The sequence below is a fragment of the Artemia sp. Qi Xiang Cuo genome, chromosome 13 (assembly GCF_049724085.1).
Source record: "Artemia sp. Qi Xiang Cuo chromosome 13, ASM4972408v1, whole genome shotgun sequence".
In the NCBI taxonomy this organism is placed as follows: Eukaryota; Metazoa; Arthropoda; class Branchiopoda; order Anostraca; family Artemiidae; genus Artemia; species Artemia sp. Qi Xiang Cuo.
Window position 1 is genome coordinate 10068745 of NC_142806.1, and position 16831 is coordinate 10085575.

The following is a 16831-nucleotide window of genomic DNA, read 5'->3' on the forward strand; positions in this document are numbered from 1 at the left end:
ATTTCAATTCCTCCTTTTTCTTTATCTCTTACAGAATCATAACTTTTATACGATTTGTATTCTCCTGAAGGCGATCGGCAATTTTCGCATTTATTTTACTAACTTCTTTGTTGATTGAAGCTAAAATAACGCGATCCTTCATTAAATCGAAACTTTGTTTAGACAAACAATCTCCGAATACTTCCTCAATTAAATTGCCACTGGAGATTATATCTTCCGCTAATTCAGTTTCATTAAGTTCATTTTCAAGAAGATTTCCACTCCCCGGTTCGAGGATGTACTTTGCAAAGGCTTCCTGTTCAGGATCGACCCGCATATTTTTTTCAAAGGAAACATGTTGAAATTCTTCCAAAGATGACTTTTTTTTATTGATAAATCGAGTGTTTCACGGCGGTTGCTTCGGGGTTGAACTGGTAAACACTGTCAGAAATCACCTCCAGCAATTCAAATTATCCCACCAAAATGTTGGTTTGGATTTGCAATGGACTGCAACAATTGCTCCATATTTTGTAAGCCATACTTAGGAACCATGGGTGCTTCGTCAAGTAGAAAAACATCTACTTCAGCAAATTCTAAAGCTCTGTTTAAACCACGTCTTATGCAGGAAACAGAAACTGAGGAAAGTGGAACATTCAAGCCAAAGGTCTTATGTGTTGTTAGTCCAAATGGCAGTAAAGTTGCTGATATTCCTGTTATAGCCCTACATTGTCCTTTGTAATTTTTTCCACGCAGAATGTGATACAAAGTCTTATAAACAAATGTTTTACCGGTACCACCTGGTCCATCTATGAAAAACCGTTTTTCCCAAAATAATTAGGATATTTGACAGCCAGTAAAATATTGTCAGCAATTTGAAGCTGTTTTCCTTGCAGAATCCGATGCATAGTATCTCCAGTAACAGCTGACTCACTAGTATTGGGAAATTTCAAGCTTTGGTCATTTTCGTAGGTCTCTTTATTGCCCATGCCGTATCGTTCCACCCAAAAACTAAAATTTCGACCTTTTATTGCCATCGTATTTAACTTCGATGCAATAACACGATAAGCACGCTTTACTGCACGATCTTAGATAAATTATTTCGTCTTGCATGCAAAATGAAATCTTCTGACAACTGATTTTTGGAATGTTTCCCAAAGACCTTTTGAATCTGTAGGATTACAAGAAACAAAAATCTTTGCGAAGAGTATTCGCACTACAGAAGGTACTTTGAACAATGCCGATTCTTCTAGGGCGTCGAACCACTGTTTATCGTTCAATTCCTTGCCATGAGCCAGGCATGCTTTTTTGTATGTGGAATGTACAACGTTATCCTTACTAACGTTATCGTTAGTAAGGAGCAACCCGGCTCAATGGTAACCAAAACTCTAAAAAACGGAATTTTGATACAAATAGATACATCAAAAGAATCAGATTTTAATTTTGATTTCAAATATATAAGTTTCATCAAGTTTAATCTTACCCATCAAAAGTTAAGCGCCTGAGAAAATTTGGATGATTTTCGAAAAAAGGGGGAAAGACCCCTAAAAGTTATAGAACCTCAATGAAAATCATACCATCATATTCAGCGTATCAGAGAACCCTACTGTGGATGTTTTAAGCTCCTATACAAAAATGTGGAATTTTCCATTTTTTGCCAGAAGAAAGATCACGGATGTATGTTTATTTTTTTTTTTTTTTCCAAGGGGTAATCGTATTGACCCAGTGGTCCTAGAATATCGCAGGAGGGCTCATTGGAACTGAAATTAAAAGTTCTAGTGCCCTTTTTAAGTGACCAAAAAAAATGGAGGGCAACTAGGCCCCCTCCCACGCTCATTTTTTTCTCAAAGTCACACAATTAAAAGTTTGAGATAGCCATTTAGTTCAACATAGTCGAAAATCTAATAAATATGTCTTTTAGGATGACTTAATCCCCCACGGTTCCCAGGGGAAGGGCTGCATGTTATGAACTTTGCCCATTGCTTACATATTGTATTGGTTATTGGGAAGTATACAGACATTTTCTGGAAGGATTTTTTTCTGTTGAGGGGGCTGGAGGAGGGGGTTACTCGGGAGAATCTTTCCGTGGAGGATGTTTATTTGGGGTAAGGGACATTTCTGTGAAGGGGGTGCCGGATTTCCAAGCATTATTTATAAAACGATCATAAATTAAATTTTAAAAAAAACAAGTTTTTTCAACTGAAAGTAAGAAGCGACATTAGAACTTAAAACGAACAGAAATTATTACGCATATGAGGGGGTTCTCCCCCAAGTCAATACCCTGCTCTTTACAATACATTTCTTTTTAGTGCTTTCAAAAGAGCTATCTATTCTAATTAAACGGCCTTTGTGATTCAGGGGTTTGTGAATTACAATTTTTTTTTTACTTTTAACGTAAAGAGCGTGGTATTGACTAAGGGGAGAACCCCCTCATATACGTAATAAACATATACGTAATAACATATACGTAATAAACAAAACAATAAAAAAAAGAAGCGATGCGGTTCAATAGTAATCGAAACTTTTAAAAATGGAATTTTGATGTCAATAAATGTATCAAAAGAATGGGCTTATAATGCTGATTCTAAATATATAAATTTTATTAAGTTTAGTATTACTCATCAAAGGCTACGAGCCTGAGAAAATTTACCTAAATTTTTAAAGAGGGGGGAACATCCCCTACAAGTGAAAGAATTTTAATGAATATCACACCGTCAGATTCAGCGTATCAGAAAACCCTATTACATAGGTTTCAAGCTCATATCTGCAAAAATCTGCAACTTTGCATTTTTTTGCCAGAAGAAAAATATGCGAATATAGAAGTTCGTTACGTAAGTTAATTTGTAAATTACGTCAGAACCAAATTTGGAGACAGTCATTTATCAAAAGAAAAGTAAAATTTTTATGCAAATTTTGTTTGCTTATTCAATGACGGTGAGCCAAAATAAAAGCTGCATTAACTAAAAAACGATCAGAAATTAAATAAAAAAAACAAGTTTTTTAAACTGAAAGTAAGGAACGACATTAAAACTTAAAACGAACAAAAATAATTCCGTACATGAAAGGGGCTGTCCCCGTCTCAACGCCTCGCTCTTTACGCTAAAGTTTGACTCTGTCTCACAACTTTACTTTTTAAAACAATAAAAAACTTTAGCGTAAAGAGCGAGGCGTTGAGGAGGGGACAGTCCCTTTCATAAACGGAATAATTTCTGTTCGTTTGAGTTTTAATGTCGCTGCTTACTTTCAGTTTAAAAAACTTGTTTTTTTTTATTTAATAAATAGAAGCACTTGGGAAAAGCTGCAAAATTAACGTTGTGAATTCGTCCAATGACACGTTTTCGACGGATTCTTTGTTCCCATTTACTGGTATTGCCATTCCATTTATAATGTTCGGGAATTCTCAATAATAGAGAAATTCCTTCTTTTTCATTTGTTTTAACGCCTTGTTGTGTCGAAAATATGCTTCCAACATTGAACCTTGTCCAATATCTACCAAATCTTTTTGGACATGGCTGATATTTTGCATTAGATAACGTCCTGGCAAATGAACATTTAAAAGTTGAACGACATGGCCATCGTATTTAACTTAGATATTGCCATCGTACTTAACTTTGATGCAATATCACGATAAGCACGCTTAACTGCACGATCTTTAGATAAATTATTTTGTCTTGCATGCAAAATGAAATCCTCTGCCAACAGATTTTTGAATTTTTCCCAAAAAGATTTGGAATCTATGAGATTACTATAAACAAGAATCTTCGCGCAGAGTATTTGCATTACACTAAGCATTTTGCACAGTGTTGATTCTTCTTGGGCGTCAAACCATCGTTCCTCGTCGAATTCAAGGCCATGAGCCAGGCATGCTTTTTTGTATGTTGAACATACAACGTTATCAACTCAATCTTCAAAACTTGTTACATTCATCACATGATACAAAAGTAATCGTAAGTAGAAGCACTCGGGAAAAGCTGCAAAATTAACGTTGTGAATTCGTCCAATGACACGTTTTTGACGGATTCTTTGTTCCCATCTACTGGTATTGCCATTCCAATTATAGTGTTTGAGAATTCTCAATAATAGAGAAATTCCTTCTTTTTCATTTGTTTTAACGCCTTGTTGTGTCGAAAATATGCTTCCAACATTGAGCCTTATTGTCCAATATCTACCAAATCTTCTTGATCCTGGTTGCTATTTTGCATCTGATAATTTCCAGGCAAATGAACTTTTCAACGTTGAACGTCATGGCTCTTTTTCTAATTATAGTAACTAAATATTTACCGCTATGCTTCAGTTGGTGTAATTCAGCGTCTTTCTGAATAGGTTTCTAGTTCATTGTAAACCATGCACTGTTTATTTTCGACAATCTTTATTAAAGCACAATCGTAACCGTTGAAGATGTATTTATATAGATAATTTACCGGACCTACATTTCATACATATAAGACCGAAGCGGCTCTGGAGTTTTCCATTTTTAGTAATCATACAACTCGCATTTGGATTTAAATTCCCACAGGGATTATGAATCATCCACTTTAAGACTTATTGTCTAAATAATGGATCGTTGGAATTTGGAATTTCAGCTGAAATAAGATCATCAATTTCAACTGGATTATGGATTCGATCCTGAGGACTCATGATCAGTAGCAAATGCATATGTGGTAGTTCACGTTTTTGAAATTCAATCGTATACACATATGCTGCCACCTTTTCAAATATCTGATACTTATCAATATCATTGATTATATCGTCAAATATTCGAGTAATGAGATCCGGACGATCTTGAGGGGACTGTTCTATAATAGAGTTATCAACTAGTTTAATATTTGCTGCTTCTTTAAATACAGGCCAATCAGTATTGCAAGTCACAATTTTAAAGAAATCTGTTGGTCCAAGGCCAAGGCGCCTTTAAAACGTTCAGTTAAAAAGCGTGTTCATCCGAGGGGTGATGATGACAGAATTAATTTTTCATCAATGAATGCATCCCGTTTCGAGGCTAAGTCTTTCAGAAGTCGTGTAAAACCCGCGGAGTTTTTAGTCATAGCAGTTTTCTGGTTAAACTTTATCCAATCAATACGATCACGCTCAACACGAATAGCGGTGTCAACGAGGTACTTCTGGAAAAGTCCTCCAAAATGCAAAGCATTAAAACCGGTCCTACGCAGATCGGGTGTTACAGCCTGCACAGAAAGGCTTTTCGCATATTCAGGTCAAAAAGCGATACGATTTCTCGCTAATTCAAGCCATATTATATGTGGACGACTTACATAAGGGGTTTGAAGTAGCATACCCCTTGACAATCCTGAAGTTCCAGCTGGATAAAACATTGGGTAGGTAAGGGCTCCACACGATGGTCGGTATTTTTTAAAATTACAAGATTTTTGCCACGTTGTTTTACAACCATTTTATTTGGTGGAAAACTATGGTCAGCATTCAGAGTAAGCACAGCGTATGCTTCATTACTTGCGGGATAGTTAAACCGCCTATAATCGACACCATCTTGCAAAGCAAAAACCAGCTGCACATTTGGAGGCTGTTCTCCCAATGAAGCAGCCAGTTGATTTGAATTGTCCTTCACTTCTCGCATTTTTTCGTAACCTTTGGCATAGTCGTTTGAATCTCTCAATACTTCTTCCAAGAGATTCATTAGATTATGAGAGATCCCATAATTTAAAAGATTTGCGAGGCGTTCCTCAACAGCTTCATTAGGGTCTAAAAAGTATATTTTGCAATATGAAAGTAATGCCAAGAAACTAATGTTCTCCGAAAAATATGGAGCCGTTTTCGGGAAAAAATAAATACATACACAATTATTACCGGGAGCCCGGCACGCGGCAGGCTTCGATATATGGATCTCATCATCGCTTGTCTTTTAAACACAGATAATTTGAGCCTTTTCTTAATGTCATTTGTCATTAACTTTTGCCTCAGCTTATCTTTTGTCCTTATGAAAGACATATGGCCGAACCTTTGTTTCTTTTAATTGTTCAGGTGGTGAGAAAAAATTTCTTCTTTTGCCTCAGCTTGTATTTTGTCATTATGAAAGATATATTGCCGAACCTTGGCTTCTTTTAATTGCTCAGGTGATGGGCCAAAAACTTTTTTCTTTTGAAGATTTATCTAGTCCAGGTTTGATTTTCAAAGGTATGGTAGGCATTGATGACCATTTTTTGTTGCTTTTAATTGTTCAGGTGGTGGGACAAAAACTTCTTCTTTTGCCTCGACACCTGCTCATCAGTTGTGACAATACCAATACGGGCAGCTAAAGAAAAAGCCTTTGCTAAAGTATCTGAAGTAATCAAAATTGAAAATGAAGAGCAAAAAGACGCGCGGTTAGAAGATAAAAGAAAAAGAGTATTAGAGCGCATGAAAAATGAAAATGAACAGCAGAGACACGCGTGGTTAGACGATAAACGAAAACGAGAATTAGAGCGTATCAAAAATGAAAAAGAAGAGCAGAGACACGCGCGGTTAGAAGATAAACGAAAACGAGAATTAGAGCGTATAAAAAATGAAAATGAACAGCAAAGAGAAATGTTTTTAGAAGAACAGCGGCGTCGTAATCTTCGTTACCAACAACGTGTGGCACAAAACAAACTTACAAAGGTGCCATAAATTCAGCAAATATAGCATATAAATCTTTGGGACTCTTCAACGTTGCTTGTATTCACTGTGGCACCCTCCATTCTCCGACGGAAAGAGTAGGAAACAAAGGTAATTCTTTTGGAGATTGCTGCTTGCAGGGTCGAATTGCAATGTCACCACCTCAGTTTCAAAATGAATTGGTTTGCCTTTTTTCAGTACGTCACTTGCTCTCTGAAGAGTTTCATAAACGTTTTCGAGTTTCATTCAAGCAGGTCGTCCCCGTCTGGGGTGGGAGGACGTCATAAAGAAAGATTTAAAGGAAATGGGAACTTCGTGGGCGGGTGTAAAAAGGGAGGCTTTGAATAGATTGGGGTGGAGGAGGAGGGTGCGTAGCTGTGTTGGCCTCAGGCGGCTTGGTGCTGCGATGAGTTGTTAGTAGTAGTAGTATTCAACGAAAGCGATGATCGAACCATAAATAGTCGGAATATATTTAATTTTAAAGAAGCTATCACAAAATCAATTTAGCGGGACATTTGTTACAAACTACTGAAGGTGAAATTGAGCCACCTTCATATGGCCAAATTTACTTTTTGACCCCAATGAAGCTGTTAAGGAAAGCCTCGCACTTCTTTTAATTTATGGGATCTCTCATAATCTAATGAATCTCTTGGAAGAAATATTGAGAGATTCAAACGACTATGCCAAAGGCTACGAAAAAATGCGAGAAGTGGAGGACAATTCAAATCAACTTGCTGCTTCATTGGCGCAACAGCCTCCAAACATGCAGCTGGTTTTTACTTTGCCAGATGATGTCGATTATAGATGGTTTAACCCTCCCGCATGTAACGAAGCATGCGCTATGCTTACTCTTAATGCTGACCATAGTTTTCCACCAAATAAAATGGTTGTAAAAAAACGTGGTAAAAATCTTGTCATTTTAAAAAATACCGACCATCGTTTGGAGCCCTTACCTACCCAATGTCTTATTAAGCTTGAAATTCAGGATGGTCATGGGGTTGCTACTTCAAACCCCTTATGTAAGTCGTCCACATATAAAATGGCTTGAATTAGCGAGAAATCGTATCGCTTTTTGACCTGAATATGCGAAAAGCCTTTCTGTGCTAGCTGTAACACCCGATCTGCGTAGGACCGGTTTTAATGCTTTGCATTGTGGAGGAAGACTTCCAACAGTACCTCGTTGACACCGCTATTCGTGTTGAGCGTGATCGTATTGATTGGATAAAGTTTAACCAGAAAACTATTATGGGTGAAAACTACACAGGTGTTACACGACTTCTTAAAGACTTAGCCTCGAAAACGGAAGCATTCGTTGTTGAAAAAGCTATACTGCCGTCATCATTTGCCGAATCAACACGCTACTTAGCTGAACATTTTAAAGACGCCTTTGCTATCGTCCTCCTCTTTGGACTCCCAGGTTCCTTTGTAAATGTGACTTTCAATCCTAATTAGCTAGAATTTAAAGAAGCAGCAAGTATTAAACTTGATGATAACTATTATAGAACAGTCCCCTCAAGATCGTCCAGATATCTTTACTCGAATGCTAAAATAAAATTTGACGATATAATCAATGATATTGATAAGAATCAGAAATTTGGAAAGGTAGTAGCATATGTGCCTACGATTGAATTTCAAAAACGTGGACCATCTCATATGCATTTGCTATTGATCATGAGTCCTCAGGATCAAATCCATAATCCAGTTGAAATTGATGATCTTATTTCAGCTGAAATTTCAAATCCCAACGATCCATTATTAAAACAATTAGTCTTAAAGTGGATGATTCATAATCCCTGTGAGAATTTAAATCCAAATGCGAGTTGTATGATTAATAAAAATGGAAAACTCCAGAGCCACCTCGGTCTTCCAACGCAATACAATTCAGTCATATCTCTAGCGGATGCTGAAAAACCAAAGTATCGACGTCGTTATGATCCAAAATTAGACGAAATGAATAGAGAAGATTTTTCACATGACCGTGCTGTTTATCGAAAAGATTCTTATAATCGCCGAATTACTCGTGATAATCTTCATGTCGCCAAATAAAATCCTCATATGCTTAAAAAGCACCAATGTCGAATATGTAGTAAATATAGGTCCGGTAAATAATCTATATAAATACATCTACAAGGGTTACGATTTTGCTTCAATAAAGATTGTCGAAAATAAACAGGCATGGTTTACAATGAAGCAAAAACCTATGTAGAAGGACGCTGCATTGCACCAACTGCAGGATGCTGGCGACTATTTAGTTACGATGTCCAGAAAAAGAGCCATGTCGTTCAACGTTTAAATGTTCATTTGCTAGGACGTTATCTAATGCAAAATATCAGCCAAGCCCAAAAAAATTTGGTAGATATTGGACAATAAGGCTCAATGTTGGAAGCATATTTTCGACACAACAAGGCGTTAAAACAAATGAAAAAGAAGGAATTTCTCTATTATTGAGAATTCTCGAACACTATAAATGGAATGGCAATACCAGTAAATGGGAACAAAGAATCCGTCGAAAACGTGTCATTGGACGAATTCACAACGTAAATTTTGCAGCTTTTCCCCAGTGCTTCTATTTACGAGTACTTCTGTATCATGTGAAGAATATAACAAGTTTTGAAGATTGAGTTGATGACGTTGTATATTCCACATACAAAAAAGCATGCCTGGCTCATGCCTTGAATTCGACGATAAACAATGGTTCCACGCCCAAGAAGAATCGACACTGTGCAAAATGCCTTCTTTAATGCGAATACTCTTCACACAGATTCTTGTTTTTGGTAATCCTGCAGATCCAAAAGCTTTTTGGGAAAGATTAAAAATCAGTTGTCAGAGGATTTCATTTTGCATGCAAGACGAAATAATTTATCTAAAGCTCGTGCAGTAAAGCGTACTTATCGTATTATTGCATTGCATTTAAATAGGATGGCAATAGAAGGTAGAAATTTTAGTTTTTTGGTGGAACGATACGGAAGGACAACATTGAGACCTATGAAAATGACCAAAGCTTGGAATTTCCAAATTCTAGTGAGTCAGCTGTTACTGGAGATAGTATGCATCGGGTACTGCAAGGAAAACAGCTTGAAATTGATGACAATATTTTACTGGCTGTCAATGATCCTAATTAGTTTGGGAAATAGCAGGAATAGCAGCAACTTTACTGCCATTTTGACTAACAAATCACAAGACCTTTGGCTTGAAAGTTGCACTTTCCTCAGATTCTGTTTCCTGTATAAGACGTTCAGACAGAGCTTTAGAATTAGCTTAAGTAGATGTTTTTCTACTTGACGAAACACCCAAATATGGCTTACAAAATATGGATCAGTTGTTGTAGTCAATTGGAAATCCTAACCTATCGTTTGGTGGGAAAATTTTAGTTGCTGGAGGTTATTTCCGACAGTGTTTACCAGTTCAACCCCGAAGCAACCGCACTGAAACCCTTGATTTAGCAATAAAAAAAATCATCTTTGGAAGAATTTCAACACGATTCCTTTGAAAAAAATATGCGGGTCGATCCTGAACAGGAAGCATTTTCAAAGTACATCCTCAAACCGGGGAATGGAAATCTTCCAAAAAATGGAGTTAATGAAAGGGAATTACCGGAGGATATCTTTTTTAGTGGCAATTTAATCGAGAAAGTATTTGGAGAATGTTTGTCTAAACAGAGTTTCAATTTAATGAAGGATGTAGGTATTTTAGCTTCAGTCAATAAAGAAGCTAGAAAAATAAATGCGAAAATTGTCGACTGCCTTCCAGGAGAATAAAAACTGCATAAAGGTTATGATTCTACAAAAGATAAAGAAAAGGAGGAATTAAATTTACTCCAGAATTCCTCAATTCAATTGACACTGCAGATTTACCACCACATGGCTTAAAAATAAAGAAAAATACGATAGTTATGCTTTTGCTTAACTTAGATATTTCAGAAAGGATGTATAATGGGACTCGCCTTATTGTTACTGAGTTATGCAACAACATAATTAAGACGAATATAATTACTGGGGAAAAATCAGGAAAATAAGTCTACATATCCCGAGTTACAGTGGACTCTAGTAAAGGTCAACTTGAATCTAATATTCAACAACATCAATTTCCAGTTTGACCCGCATTTGCCATGACTATACATAAGTCGCTGGTGCAAACTTTTGAGTTTGTTGACGCCGAACCTTAGTACTCCAGTTTTTAATCATGGAATGTTATACGTTGCATTTTTTCGCGTGAAGGCAACGTAAATTGAAAGTTCAGCTACCACCTGAAAATGAACGAAGAACATATAACGACATGTGGAAGAAAGCCCTGGAAAATATCAACGAAAATTCTTATTGTTAGTGTGATATTTCTTTTTTTTATCAATACCTACCATACCTTTGTTAAAAAAAATGACGTCACTTGATAAGAAGTGAAATTTGACAACATGGACCATCAATTAGGACAACACCAATACGGAAAGCTAAAGCAAAGGCCATTGCTAAATTGTCTGAAGTAGTCAAAATTCAAAAACGTATCAAAAATGTAAATGAAGAGCAAAGACACGGGCGGTTAGAAGATACTCGAAAATGGCAATTAGAGCGTGTTAAAAATGAAAATGAAGGGCAACGATACACGCGGTTAGAAGACATACGACACCAAACAGGTGAGGGAGTCAAAAATGAAAATGTAGAGCAGCGAGTCAATGAAAATCAACCTGGACAGTGAGAATGCAAGCGTGTCAAAATTGGAAATGATTGCGATGAAGATTGGGTTTGGGATTTTGACATGGATAAGGTTGTCAATGCCTACCATACCTTTGTTAAAAAAAAGGTTCGGCGATATGTATTTCATAATGAAGAAAGATAAGCCGAGATGTAACAAAGCAAACAGATCGAAAATTATTGCGATGATGATTGGGTTTTGGATTTTGACATGGATAAGGTCATCAATGCCTACTTATACCTTTGAAAATCAAAAATATGGACTGGATAAATCGTTCATAATGACAAAAGACAAGCTCAGGCAAAAGTTAAAGGTCCAATAAAAAAAATGTAATTTTACAAAGGCACCACTTCTAATTTAGGGTCCATTTGGACGTCATGATATCAAGAAAATGCTCAAATTGTCTGCGTTTAGAAGACAAGCTATAATTACTAGTAGGTGTTGGGATATTAATTCTAGAGCGTAGAGGTAGTGGTTGCGAAGGTAGTAGCATGTAAATAGTAAATTGGTCTGACAGATCCGAAAGTCTTATATTTGAGGACAGGTCATTTCCCAGGGAAGTGGATACAAAAATGTTATCAATTAATGTTGAAGTTGATCTCACAGGATCAACTCTACTAGGAAAAAAAAATTGTTGGTAGAAGACCTCTCGCGGTTACTGATTCAAAAAAAGTGTTAGATTCAACATTTTTACCAACATTGAGTAGGTTATAATTAAAGCCTCCAAGAACTATTGCCTTTTTAAGGGGTAGATTAATAAAACTAGAGAAATCATCAAACAGATTACAAAAACATGAGGTCGGAAATGGAGGAGGTTTATAAAACAAGGAGAGTATATAGGAATTTTGGCCGATAACTATGTTAACAATTATTGAATAAATACATCTGAGATTTATTTGTGTAGAGAAAACAGATTCGCACTCTGATAGCATGGTAAAATTCACATTCGAATGGATGTAAAGTGAGATACCCCCAGAACACTTAGTCAATCTCCTGGGCATATGGATTATTTGGTAACCAAGGAGTAAAAAATCTCTAGTGTGATTTTTATCGGAAAGCCATGTCTCTGTTAATCCTATTGCGTCAAAAGGGCAGACACCACTGAATGAAATTAAATCTTTAAACTTGAGCCACTTATCCCGGATGCTTCTGATGTTGAAGCAAAGAACATTAAGGGAATTATTATTGACTAGTTTTGGCTTCACATTGGTAGCAAAATCGAGAATATCAAAGTATTTACAATTAGCATGAGTTAAGGTACCATCGGGGCTGCTTATAGGGATGGCATGCTGGTTACTTTCTATAACGGAATAATTAAAAGCAATGTTATTAGAAACGGATAAATTAGTTAAAAACGAAAAGTCACATATTAATTAGTCGTCAGGCATTCTTGTTGGGTATCTTCTCGCTTGGGTTTTGCTTTGAACATCATCCTCGCCCGAAGGGACTTTGTGCGGGGTCGTCAATTTCTGTGTTATTGTGTTGGTCGGCTTTTTCTTTTCTTTCTTTTTTTGCTATGGCTTGGGGCTTCTACGATCGTTTCAGGTCCTGGTGATTCTTTCAAATTTCTGGGGGACTTGGTAACAGTTAGGATCGTAGGAAATGTTGAGTTAGAATGGCATTTCATACCTTCTTTGAAGGATAAAAGTTGAACCGTAGCTTTTTGTCAGATTTCGTCTCCTAGGAGCGTAGTAATGGCCTTTTTTAAGGATATTTTTCAGTTCAACTGGTTCACTGTCAACATCGATAAGATGGGAAACTGCGAGGTGTATGGCTAACCTTTGCCATTCTTGATTATAATGATGAATAACTTATGGATGCGATAAAACTGGAAGTTGGGAAGAGGAAGGCTGTGATTTGGCGTCAAGTAGAGGAAATTGAGAGGAACATTGGGTAAATGAGAAGCCTTTATCTATTGGGGGTGGGACCTTTTTCCTCTGGTTCTTTGAAACTTCAGTTTGGCTATTTAAGGGTCGACTTGGAGTTGGTTGTCTAGAGATTGTAGCGGCTACGACTGAGTAGGGCAAGTTCAATCTCACAGAGGTTCTGAGGATCTCAGCTCTCTTATGATAGGCCGGAAAAAGTTGCTTCTCAAGTGCCGTGTGCCCCTTATTATTACAGTTTTTACAGTAGGCGTCTTTCTCGGTGCAATTTGCTGTAACGTGACTAGGTTTACCACATTTTCGACATGATTGGAATGAATGTTTACAATTATTTTTGCTATGACCGTGAGCTAGGCAAATTTTGCATTGTAGGACTTTTGGTTTATAGGACTTATAGCGAAGGGCCATACCATACAAAAAAAAAACTTCCTTTTGCAACTCGTTTTTGCATACAATGAGCACTGAGTGACTGGGTTTAAGATTACCATCATTTTTCAAGCTGAGTCTTGTGGCTGTTGTTGGTTTGACAGGATGACCCGAAGGATCAATTAAATCAGCTGTAAATACCTCTATGGGCATACCGGTGTCAACACCATAAACCACGTATTTATGCGACTTTTCTACTTCTTTTGAAGCGGCAAAGATTTTGGAACCCTCAACGATTAATCCCTTGGACCTGGAAAGTACTGAATCCGTGGCCTTGTGAGAGGTAAAATAAAGATCAATCAGACCGTCTTTCAGGAAAACTACTTCAAAAGTTGAGTTAGGTAGTAAAAATATAGGCTTTCTAATATCTATTAACCGATATCTAGTAAAGGGTTGACCATTGGTTTTCTTGATGGTCACACTGTAATAGTATGGCTGATCTAAAGAGCTAGGTAGTGATTCAGTTGGTGGTGAATCATCAGGGAGTGATATAATCTCGGGTTGGGGTTCTTCAGGAGGTTATCTAATTGCATCATTTTTTCGTTTTTATCCTGGGGTTTCACCAGTACTTTTAGCTTGAAGGATGTTTAAGGCTTGTATCCCCTTAAGATGTGTGGTTGATTTAGACATAGGAGTCGGGGGGGGATTCTAGTTAAGTTTCTTTTTGAGGGCAGGAAAGGTGAGACAGCTATGTCTTTCAGGAGGTTCCTTTGTGTCAGACATGAGCTATTTGGAACCAAAAAATCTCACCTCTTATTTCTTTCACTGTTCAGGACTATAATACAGATCCTATAATCCAATTAACTAGAACCAAGGTCACTAATATCACTTAGGAAAGTCCAGGGACATGCACGGTCTGTAAATGTTCAAGTTACACACGGGGAAATTTCGACTGGCAAATACCAAGAGTGAAAACACCAATTAGATATTAACACGGCGGAAGCGAGTTCATAACGAATAATAAGTTACAAGTTTTGAAAATCACGTGTTCTGTCTGCTGATCGCCTTTTCTTTGTTCACACTGATGATTGGCTGAGCAGTTATTTTATGTATACTATGTAATCAAGTTCCAACTACTTTCTACAGTCTTGACATCTGAAACTGTTTATCGTCATTACTTAGGTTATATGATTTAGAATGTCTTTTTATAGCATTATAAGGTTTTTTCCATCTCCTTTATTTTGTTGTATTGTAGGAGTTGCAGATACATCATCAAGCAACACCAATGAACTTACGGAAGCTTCAAATTCTAATGTTGGATTGTATAGAAAAAAGTGCAGAGAAGTCTATGAGTGCAATATATGTGCTAAGAGATTTCCCTTCCATTCACAATTAGAAAGACATCAAAGAATTCATACGGGAAAAAAAGCGTTTAAATGTAATATGTGCAGGAAGAGCTTTTCTCGATCATCAGATTTGAATAGACATCAAAGACTGCACACAGGTGACAAACCGTTTAAATGTGATATTTGTGAAAAGTGTTTTACTCAATCAAGCAATTTGAATCTGCACCTAAGAGTGCATACAGGCGAGAAACCGTTTAAATGTGATGTGTGCAAAAAGTGTTTTACTCAATCGAGCAGTTTGAATCTGCACCAAAGAGTTCATACGGGTGAGAAACCGTTTAAATGTGATGTGTGCAAAAAGTGTTTTTCTCGATCAAGCTGTTTGAATAAGCACCAAAGAGTGCATAGAGGCGAGAAACCGTTTTGATGTGATTTATGTAAGAAAAGCTTTTCTCAGCTAACACATTTGAATAGACGTCGAATATAGCATACAGGGGAAAAACCGTTTTAATGTGATGGCGTGGGAAAAAATTTTCTCAATCAGACCATTTTAATGAACATCAAAGACGGCATAAAGGTGAGAAACCGTATAAATGTGACGTATGCGAGAGAGAATTTTCAATGAAACTGAGTCTGAACCGTCATAACAATCCATTCAAGGAATAAGTATGCTAGTTTATAGTTGCAATAAAAATCTCTTACAGAATTTTGATTTTTATAAACAGTTTTTAAATTTTTATAAAACTATAAAAGACCTTGGGACCCTATATACTAAGACAATTTACTAGAAAAAGACATTTTTTCAAATTCATAATTCATACAAAAATGATGTTTTTTTTTTTAAATTCATCTTTCTTTCTCTCTTTTTCTCTGTCTTTCTCTCACTCCCTCTCTATACTCTTTTCTTAATTTTTCTAATTATTTCAAATTGTATCAGCTGTTTTGAAAAGGCTTTCTGTTAATTTGCACTAAAATAACTAATCTAGGGTCATGGCCAAGAAGAGGTATAAAAAAACCGTTGAGAGGCATAAAATAAAAATCAAGACCAGGTACCATATAATGTGAATGAACCCCGCTACGAGCTAATGCTGGCTATGAAGGATCAGACGCGTTGAGGTAAACTTGACCTGATCTCCACAGCAATCCTTATACATGAAAATTTACGAATTAGAAAAAGAAATACTTCATGATTATAAATATCCAAATTTTAATTTGCAATAAAACGTTCACGTTCTTGAATATGCAATTTGAACAGAAACTGAAGACTGCAGTGTCAAAAGAATTATTATCAATATTTTGAAGCATAACAATTTTACCCAGAAAGACAAGGCAGCAATCGGATAGATGTCCACATCTTTAATGTAAAAAAAGATGAAGAGAATAAAAATGCTAAAGAAAAAAGGATGAAAAGAATAAAAAGGCTGTAGAAAGATTAATGAATAACAATAGATGGAAACAGATCTTTGTTGAAATTTCAAAAAGTTGGAGCACTTTGTAATGGATCCTTGTATTTAGTTTCCTTAGCGATTTTGGTATCATCATTGAAAAGTAGCCATACTAACTTGCAAAGGTAAATATTAAGTAAATCTTGATTGTTTTTTCTGAATAGCAACATTCATATCGAATAAACACAGAAAGGTGTGTTTTATTTTACAGTAAATGGCAACCTTTTTGAGAATGTTCCGACAGTAATGAACTAAAACTTTGTAAAATGAAGTAGACTGTAGATATGTACCTTCAAAAAAGCAACAAAATGAGACAACTCTCAAGCATATCAGATTAATATCTGCTTCTGTAGTAAATATTTATAAGAATCTATTAGAATAAATAATTTAAAAAGGCACCTTACTACTCCCAGTTGATGTAGCAGCTACTGAATTCAAGGTTTTGCCTCTGTAAGAAAAATTTAGAATGCAATAAATTGTCTAAATAAATGAGAGTATTCAATTTTTTTTCATTGGGAGATAATTT

The 16831-nt window shown here is 36.3% G+C and overlaps 1 protein-coding gene across 3 annotated transcripts in view; it reads left to right on the plus strand.

Moving 5' to 3' along the window:
* Positions 1 to 16831, plus strand: part of LOC148944928 (uncharacterized) — an 87504-nt gene that overhangs the window by 61222 nt on the left and 9451 nt on the right. For 2 of the 3 annotated variants that reach the window (XM_089098562.1, XM_089098563.1), the window contains one exon: positions 14770 to 15566. In XM_089098562.1, the coding sequence (XP_088954688.1) occupies positions 14770 to 15287 (518 nt within the window). In that variant the 3' untranslated portion in view covers positions 15288 to 15566. Of the gene's footprint in view, positions 1 to 14769; positions 15567 to 16831 lie in introns of those variants that run through there. The other variant, XR_016142677.1, reaches the window with a different exon arrangement.